Below are 9,875 nucleotides of genomic sequence, written 5' to 3' on the forward strand. Positions count from 1 at the left end.
CATGGAGCTGATGCACACCATCCTGGCAGAGCAGACTTGTTTTGAAATTTTGAGCCTGAGAAAAGTCACCGATTTGATTTAACCTATTAAGAAAGGAGAGAAATGTAATTAATATATTAAGACTATATTCATACTTACGTGGCTTTAAAAGGTCTGTAAAAAATGAGTGAAATCATTGGGATACTGGTGATTAAATTAAACATCTGGTCCAGCATCCACTTTATTCCTTGGCTGGAAATATAAAACGCAAATACCAAGATAGCATGCAAGTAGACAAAACTAGTCATAAGCCACCTTGCTCCTAAGAGAACCCTTGGTCCCACCCATTCCCACCAAGACTACTGACTCTTGCTTTAGAAACAATTTGAATGCCATTGACAATATGATTATTTCACAGCTACGGATGGCAAGAGAGCCAACGTGATACTATAGGTAAGAACACTGACAGTAAGAGAGGAGACAAACTACTTAAAAGGCATAAAATCTCAAAAAACATAGCCAAGTAGGATGACTGAGTAAAGGGGCCAACAGCTGGGCATTGCTGATATTATAGTATGTAAACTAAGCTGCTTGCTATTCTAGGGGGACCCACCAGGACAGCATTGGAAAGCCAAATGAAAAGCAAAACTGAGTTCTAAGCTCTAATTTTCCCATTAAACCCCCCTGAGCTTCACTTCAATTCTTTTAGGCCTAAAGTGAAAGCCTGTTTCCTGCCTAAAAAGGTTGAGGTTAACATAGTTCATGAGTATCTCTTCTGCCTTGTAGATTCTGAAAATAAATTGATACCTTGCTACATGACGCGAGAGACCTGCCAGAGGTGGGTCAGTGCCACTGATTTCCCAGTTCATCTGGCACTGTGCTACATGCTTTACATTTCCACTTTTTAACAGCTTATGCAGTAAGGGGCAGAATGAATTTCAATTATGTTAACCCAGGACACACAGCTTAGGACACTTTCCACCGTCCCCAAGTCAGTAGAGCAGAAGCAGGTGTCACCCCAAGCTCATGCTTCTTCCACTACCATCATGGCAGCTGGCCCTTCATGGTAATTTTGAAAAAACAACCTCAAAGTCTCTTTGGATGTAAGTACATATGAATAACTGTTTACATTTTTATATAAGGTAAAGTGATTTTTAAGTTAATGGCAATTTAACCAGTCAACAAACATTTGCAGAAAGCCTACTGTGGGCTCAGCAAGTCTAAAAGGATTAATGAGCTATTATTCCCATGGCTGGAAGGGCAAATGGATCAAGCTTTTCTGTAGTTCCCGGTTGGGGTGGGCTGCAAACACAAAGGAACATCTGATAAATCAATGCTGGAGGCCAGAGCCAAAACCATGCACGGAGAAAGTGAAATAGGAGAAATAAACAATGAAAATGAGCAAAGATGTCATTACTAGATGAACTTGGAAAGACAATTAAAAAACTTAACCCAGCCCTGGCTGGACAGCTCTGTTGGTTAAAGCACTGTCCCAAAGCATGGAGGTTGCTAGTTCAATCCCTTGTCAAGATACACACAGGAACAGATGTTCCCGTCTCTCTCTCTTTCTCTCCCTAAAATCAGTAAAAGAAACATTAAAGAAAAAAAACAACTTAACTCGATAATTAAGTTTTATGCATTTATCAATGTCACCAAGTTTATCAATATGACTGGGTCTTTAAAGAAAAAATAAAAAGGCCAGCCCAATTTACCTAAGAGAAAATAAGCCAGAACAACCAACCACACACACCAAAACTTCCTGCTCTGCCTCTGTTATCATCTTGTTCAGTTGGGAGAATTCTGCTGTTAGAATGTGTATTTGTGTTCAGCCCAGTAACATAGGAACTATGCCAATATTGGAGTTCATCAGCACAGCTGTCTCCAACTTCAAGTGTTAAGACTCCATCAGAACCCTGCAGCTACTGCAAATTGTTAATATTGTGATTTCTACAGAGATTCTCCTGCAGAGGCACAAACACAGGCCCTGGCCAACTGCACTCGACTTCCCAGTCTGTACATCAGTGACTAGGATCAAAATAGTTTTGAATTATCAATCACATATCACCACCACCAGATAGTTCTTCACCCTGTTTCCATGAACCATTCCAAGGGCTTCAGTGAACATGGTGTTTCTCAGAAGGAGGCTAGTTCTAAACACCCTTAGTTAGCCAAATACAACTGTAGTTATTACATCAGTCAACAGGAACAAAACATTGTTTTCAAATAATTAAATCCAGCCCTGGCCAGTTGGCTCAGTGGACATCCTGGGTTCCACCTGAGCAGGGACCATAGGTTTCTCTCTCCTCCCTCTCCCCTTTCTCTCTCTTCCCCTCCCACAGTGAGTGGCCCCCGGCACTGAGGATAGCTCAGTTGATTAGAGCATCAGCCCCAGAAGTGGGTTGCCAATCAGGACACTTGTGGGAATCTGTCTCACTATCTCCCCTCCTCTCACTTAAAATAATAATAATAAAATCCATTTCTAACCAATAGACTTTTATTCAGCAATGAGTGTGCCCAATGTTACTGGGTCAACAACTAGAAAACTAGGCAGTTGAGAGGTAACCCTGAATTCAAAAAGCTCATATTCTGAGACAGACTCTAGCTGGGTATAAGCCCATTTCTCAATGGTGGTAACTGCTACCAAGTTCTCAATTTTGACTTGGAAAATGAGGGTGGGAAAGCCTAGGACCTCATAAAAGGGACCTGCTCCCAAGGTGGCTGGGGGGAACGGATGGAATTTCACTTGTTGGAGAAGGGAAGGAAGATAATTCCAGAATAAAGAGCATGAGCAAGCAGGTTGAAGCAGAAGAGTTTTGGTATTTGTACTCACTTTTTATATATTGTATTGGTTAAAGGAAGTGGAAAGCAGAGTGGATCAACTGTAGTTAGAAAGGAGGTGGCATTTGCTAATATTCCTATGGAAACAAACCCGGCAGACAGAGGTTAGTCTAGGCCTACCACCTAACAAGATGTAAGGCTTTTGTAGCAGGCACTTAACTTGATACGACTTTATGCAATGACAATGACTACACTGACAATGTCCTGGCTTACAAGCTTGCTAAGGTCTTTCCAATATTTTTTTTTTGGTCTTGCTTTCAAGATTTTCTGATAAATGGATCAAGATTCCAATTCTGCAGAGTCAACTCCATGTTTTTAACATTTAAGGATTTTACTCATGTAGAGCCGAAACACACACTCCTTTTAAGGCTAAGGCAAACAAAATAAATCAATACTTCTTGTTTAAGGTCTAATTCTCACAACTGTTCTTTTAATGAATGTAGAGTAATAACCAAATCTGAATTCACACTCTTCCTATTATATCTTAAGGTGTATTACGCAGAATTCTCAAGCCAAAGTTTACTTAGGTTCAATTTAATTCAGTATGTGCCTTATTGCATTTTCAGGAAAGATAAGGGAAGTTGAATAAATTATGGCAGTGACAGATTGTCACTAATACAGAATTAGGGACCTATGACTGGCAGAAACAGTGTGAGCTCTGAAGTAAGAATGAGGTTGGCCACCCTTTCCTCTTCTGAGACTGTATTCCCAGCTGTATTTCCGAGCCAAGCAGCTGGGGTTATTAATGATATGACCTTCAGTTATTAATGATATGACCTTGGGAAGATTACGTAACCTGTCTGTGCCTCCGTTTCCCAATCTACAAGTGGAAGTAATAAGATCACCTACCTCATAGGATTGCTGAGAAGACTAAATGAAGTAAAGTGCTACAAAAAAATGATTGCTGTCTTAGGCAAGTAACTTTATACCTCCTTCCTAGGGTTATTTGAAAATTAACAAGCTGAGCCTTTAAAAAACCTACCTCAGTGTTCCCTAAAGAGCCACACGAAATTATTTCCTGCCTGGCGCTGGCCTGCAATCTTTACATCAACTATCTTATTTAATTCTCATGGCAACTCCATGAAATTACTAATATTTACTCCTATTTTATTCACACTCAGATTAAACCTAGGCAGGATACATAAGTAACTTGCCTTAGCTCAGAAAATGAGCAAATGGCTAAGCCTTGAGTATATTTTATAAGTGGCATTTAACGCAGGATCTTTGGCTCCTGGCTAAAATAATCAGTTATAAAAGACATTTTTTTTTTGAGACCGAGTGTTAAAGACATCAGGGAATTTTTCTTAATTTTGTTAAGTGTGATGATGGCATTGTGGTTTCACCAAAGAGTATTCTCACCTTTTGGGAAGTAAGCTCAAGTACTTAGAAATAAGAGTTCTGATGTCTAATTTTGAAATGGTTCCACAAAAATATTTAAACTTTTTATTTATTCAATTTTTTAAGAAAATTTTCCAACATTATGTATATGACTGCAGAAGAAGCTGCAAATCTATTCTCTCAGCAAGAGGTGTGTTGCAGAGAAAGAGAAACAAAATAAAAAGCTGAAGGAAGGACCTGATTTCTCCAGGGTGACAGCTCACGTAAGAATGTCTTCATTTTTGTCTATGAATTTCCCAACCATTCATAGCCATGATCAAACGCTTTATAGAGTATGATTTTTTTAAAAAGTTCTACTCCTATGTATAAAAGACCGCTTACTTTTGATAATTTGTTGATGCTCTTTACTTTTTACATTATAAAAAAAAGTTGTATAATTGTAAATCTTAATATGCATTTCTAACTGGAGTGGGATCAAAGAAGAATCAATGTACTTTCTATATAAAAACTATATTTTAGGACCATCAGTGCAAAGAGCAGACCAGCTTTCCTGAATTACTGTAAAATTTATTTGAGAGGAGTTTTAAATTGACAAAGAAAAGAACATTAGAAGTCAAAACATTTATTATGTCTTTAAATTAAGCATAATTTTACCAGTTGTAAGATTCTGATTTATTGTATTCTGCTGTGAAATGTAACAGGTATTTAATACATATATGTGGACTATCCAGAAAAATCTATTTTACCTAAGGCACAAATATAGGTCTCCAGTTTAATGTCACCATTTCCCTTTATAAGTGACATACCTTGTCTACTTCCAAAGGTATCTGAGGGACCTCAAATATGAAACCATTAGAAGAGAAAACAGATATAAGTTCATATAGAAGCGTAAATAAATCTAGCAGAAACCTAGGCTAATATGGCAACCCTAATCAAGCAATAATTTTGGCTCTGAGCTTCCAGGCAGTAGTAGAAAAAAACAACAAAAAAAGGCAACTACAACAAGCTCTGTAACCCAGAGAGCTTCTTCCTGATACTAACATTTAAAAGAAAAATTTCAGATGGGTCATTACGTAAGAACATTGAACAATATAATGGTCAGTGTCTACAAATGCCAGTTCACAGCCCATGCAACCCACTTTCTTACCAGGCATTTCATGTCCCATACCAAGGTCATTACATTAAAAGTAATCCTGAGAAGGCTGTTTCTGCAGTGGGCTAAGGTGCCACAGCTTTCTGATTCTCTAACTGAAACCAGAATGTGTCCTCAAATATCCACTGTCTCAACTGGGCTTCTGACAGCAGTGGGGGCAGCCAGTTCCATGCTGAACTGCTCTAAAAGCCTGGAATAGAAGTATTTATTTCTTGCTGGTGAACCTACACAAAGTCCTTTTGCTTTGGATACCAGATAACATGATGCCCTGAAAAGAGACCAAGCTAGTATTCACAAGGGATGGGGCCAAGGAGCCCAAAGTAGGGTGGTTGAACCAATTTCCAGGATTCTGAAGCCCAGATCATGGATATACGTCCCTGCCTGATACTATTTGTGTGTGGAAAGACAAAGGAGAATGCATAGAAATACCTGTTTTTAATCAAGTCCTAAAGTGGCAAGGCCTAGCAGCGTATACGCGCCCCCTCCATATTTCATCCCTAGAAACAACTTTTTTCATTTTCCCATTTCAAGATAGTCTATGAAGACCAGCAAAATATCTAAAAAGTAGGGCCAGCATATGTGGTGGGATGGCCACACCATGCACACCAGGCGGCTCCTCTTCATCTATGGTGTCTGGCAGACTAGGGGTTACTGCAATCAAAGCTCCCTGGGGACCCACAGGAAGGAAATTCCCTTTCCCAAAGACCAGCCCTCCTAAACTCCCCTTCCGCCCAGCCCGGCAATAGCAGACGCCAAAGGATAAAGGGTCATTTAAAAAGTGAGTAGATTATAGAGTAGAGAACACCATTCTGTCAACCTGCTGCAAGAGAAGCCCTCTTGGTCACCCAAGCCCTGAGTCACTTCCCCTCTCTGCACCGATTCTCAATGCTCGAGGAGGCAAAAGACCCGGAGCTTCGGGAGCTGTCTACCGGCAGCCCCCACACTCCCGCAGACACTCCGGGGACCTCCCTTCAGGGCTAGTCCCCGCGGCTGCCGACAGGGTCTTTTCTCCCAAGCCGGCACTGCCGCTACCTTGGCTAAAGGCAGGCAGCCCTGAATGAAAAGAGCCAAGGCAGGCTCCGGATTTATGAATGTGCAGGGGAGGAGGGGAGGGCTATCATGTGACAATAAAGGAGAGCGTCTTATTCACAAAAAAAAAAAAAGAAAAAGAAAAAAAAAGTGGCTGGTGGCAGGCACTGCCTCTGAATAGCGGCAACGGCCGTGCGGTGACCGCTCGGACCCGAGGCCGGCGATCTTAGGCGTCGGGCCCAGCGGCCTAGCCTCCGTTGCACCCTCGACTAGAAAGCCCTCTGGTGGGGGTGGGAAAAAACCAAACCCGACTCTGCGACTGTAAGGCTGGAGGGAGCTGCACCTCGGCGCAGGGCTGGAGAAAGGTACTGGTCCCAAGAGGGGCGGCGGGTCTGGCCGGGAGCCCCTAGGGCGGAGCGCTCCGAGCATTGTTACCCTCGGGCTTGCGGAGCCAGGCACGCACGCCTGTGCACGCGCGCACACACACACACACACACACACACACACGCACAAACACACAAACACTGGCCCGCAGCGCTCTGCCCCGCACGGTCCCGCCCGCTGTGCACGCCTCGGATCCGCCCCCGAGCTACCCCGACCCCGCGGGGCGCTCGTCTCGGGCCCACACGCGCGAACACACACACTCGCACTCGCCGCGGGACCCCGGGGGTGGCTCCAGTACGTCTGCCAGCACGGGGTCCCGGGCGCACACAGACCCCGCACAGCCCGCGCCCCGTGCTCCCCTTGCTCCGCAGTGTTTTTTATGAATGAAAATGTGGTATGCAAATGAGAGCGATTCAAGAAAACGAAATGGCGGAGCCTGGGCCCCAGAGGGTTCCCGAAAGAACCGCAGGGCAAGTAGCGGGACGGGAGAGTCACAAAGTCACCATGTAAAAACCCACCGACCCCCAGAAAACCGGAGCAGGGGTGTCAGGTCTCCCGTTCCGGCTGCCGAGGATTTCGGGAGTGGTGGTGGTGGATGTTTGTAACTCCCCGAAGAGGGAGCTGGGACCTCCCCGAGGTCACCAGTGCGCCCTTGTCCCCGCAGCGGCCACCAGCCCGTCGACCCCAGGCGCGCCCCCGCCGGCCCACAGCAGTTTTTGCCCCCTCCTCGCTTCAACAAGGGGGACGGGGGAGAATTTCGCGTCCCAAACCCCACAGGCCAGCGAGTCGCTGCACCCCACGCCAAGTTCACCAAATCCAGTGTCCCGCCTACGTCCTCAGCGCTGACCCCCACACGCTGCCCCCGCGAGGCAAACGCGTCCAACCCCGCGGCCAAACTTACTCGTCCGGGTGTATTTCTTCGGTCATTTTCCTGTTCACCTAGACGCCTGTCCCGCGGCGGGCAGCTTTGCTCCCTTCATCTTCCTGTCCGCTCACCCCCCTTCTTCACATCTCCGGAGATCGCCTGATTTGGTTGAGGAGGGGGACGTCTAGAGATGAAGGGGGCGCCGCAGAAGGCAGAAGGGGAAGCAGGGCGACCAGGGTGCGGGGTGGTTTGGGGGAAGGGGTGCAAAGGCAAGCTGCGGGGGGCAGGGAGCGCCGCAGCGCCGAGGGGCGAGCCGGTGGGGGCTCCGGGGCTTCAGGAGCGGGCGAAGTGGGAGAGGTTTGGGCAGGGGACGGCGGTGAGGGAGAGGAGGAGAAAAACAAGCGCGCCGTGGAGCGGCGGGGACTGCTGAGAGGAGGAGAGGAGGGCCGGTCGCGGGTGGGGACTCGGCCCCGGGTGGGGGTCGCTCCCGTGGGGCGGGGGCAATCACAGTTCCGGGGAGCGGTCGGCGGCCGGGGGAGGTGCGCCAGGGAGGCGGTGCAGGGCGCCCCGTCCGAGCCCCATCTCTCGACTCTACCGATTTACTCCATATTGGATTCTCACCGCCGCCAACAGGAGGAGGAAGTAGGGCGGAAGCGATGACGTCTTCCCAGCGGCCAGAGGTGGTGGAGTGCAAAAAGCTTCCTACTTGAGACCGAAAAAAAAGAGAGACAGAGACAGAGACTGAGAGAGAAGAAGAAAAAAAAAACTTTGTGCCGTCTACTGAGCATGCCCGGCTTCCTTTCCCCTTCCCTCCTGGCTTCCACTCCCGGGGGAGCTCCGGAACGGAGTTGTTTGCGCGGCGTCTGTGTGGCTCCGGATCCTCCACTTTCAGTGCTCCGGGTTTTAAAATGCCCTAGAGGAGGGAGGAGGCGGGAGCCGGGGTCTCGCACACATCTGGCTCCCGTTTTGTTTCCTCCCTCCTACCAAACCCCTGGATTAAAAATCGCGGGGTGGTGGGGTGGAGGGAGGAGGAACGGTTGAGACTGGGAGCTCAGAGAAGGGTCGGAGGGTGCTTAGGTCTGAGGACTAACTACTCCCCCACCGTGGGGTGGGTGGGAAAGGGCTGCACAGGTGCTTTTGCCAAGGTTCTGAATGGCAGAGGCTTTTCAGTTACACATGAATCTTTTTTGTCTTGGTAGGGGAACGGGCATTTTTAAGGAATGATTGGTATATAAGAAGAATAAAAGGTAAGTCCAACGATGCCCTGAAACGTTTGCATTTCGGTAGAAATGATAGGCTATCTCGGGTTAAAAGATAAACCCAAATATATTTTTAAGTTATTCAGTAAACCTCTGCTGTTGGTGGAGGATGGCCCTGTCCCAGGCCCTTGAAGGCCATATTTTCAGGGCCAGAGGTTACCAGTCCAGTGGGCTTTGACAGTAAAATAAAGAGATGGAGAGCCCCTTGAGTCCGCCTCTCCCTATCCTTTGTCTTTAAATTATTTTTCCTGCCTTGGCCTGGGACCAAGGCCTAGGTAGGCCATTGCTCTCCTGGGCAATGTGCAGGGCTTGCTTCCTAGGCATGCACACTGCAGTTACAGAGGGATCTTTGTTTTGATGTTCTGCTGTTACAGTCTCGAAATTTTTTTTACCATTTGAACAAACAAGGGGCTCCACATTTTTACTTTGCTATAGGTTTCACAAATTATAATAGCTGTTGAGTATTTCCTTCTGAACTCTTGCTAGGGAGCAAAAGCTACTGTCCCTGCTCCTTCCTGTTCTCCAAACAGATTTTCCATTCTCCTGAATGTGCTGAGTCTGCACACATTTCAACTAAATAGCAACCATTGAACAAATTAAAAGTAGATTAAACATACCTCAAATGTAATACACCTAATGGTATACACACATGTGCGCACACACGCACACTTGGAGAGCCACAAGTACTCCAAAGAAGAGTTTCACCTTGAGTCAAGGAGAAATTAGTGATTTTCCCTAGCGTCATGCTGATCACAACCATGAACTTTGTGGATATGGATTGGTCTTGTCCCATCTATGATGGTGGTGAAAAGGGCATTAGATGGAAGGAAAATCTGGGTTCTGATATTCTAGCAGCCTGGAGAACCTGATGGAAGCTTTTAGCAATTCTTTAGTTCTTTATAAAATAGGAATGACAGGCCAAGGTTGTATTTCTCAGTTTTTGAGGCCATTAAGAGTCTATGAGAAATCACTGAACAGAGCAAGATCTCATTGGTTTCTAAATCCCCATAAAGCTAAGGTCTCTACCCAG

At 46.0% G+C, this 9,875-nt stretch overlaps 1 protein-coding gene across 2 annotated transcripts in view; it reads right to left on the reverse strand.

The window, feature by feature from the left end:
- The window catches only part of SPRED2 (sprouty related EVH1 domain containing 2), a 121,439-nt gene extending 113,033 nt beyond the window's left edge, over nucleotides 1-8,406 (reverse strand). Inside the window, exons 1-2 of one of the 2 annotated variants that reach the window (XM_066267259.1) lie at nucleotides 8,208-8,406; nucleotides 7,623-7,745 (exon numbers count right to left, since the gene is read on the reverse strand). In XM_066267259.1, coding sequence (XP_066123356.1) covers nucleotides 7,623-7,648 — 26 coding nt within the window. In that variant the 5' untranslated portion in view covers nucleotides 7,649-7,745; nucleotides 8,208-8,406. Of the gene's footprint in view, nucleotides 1-7,622 lie in introns of both variants that reach the window. The other variant, XM_066267258.1, reaches the window with a different exon arrangement.
- Nucleotides 8,407-9,875: the final 1,469 nt, after the last annotated feature.

Source organism: Saccopteryx bilineata, chromosome 3 (assembly GCF_036850765.1).
Source record: "Saccopteryx bilineata isolate mSacBil1 chromosome 3, mSacBil1_pri_phased_curated, whole genome shotgun sequence".
NCBI classification, from domain to species: Eukaryota; Metazoa; Chordata; class Mammalia; order Chiroptera; family Emballonuridae; genus Saccopteryx; species Saccopteryx bilineata.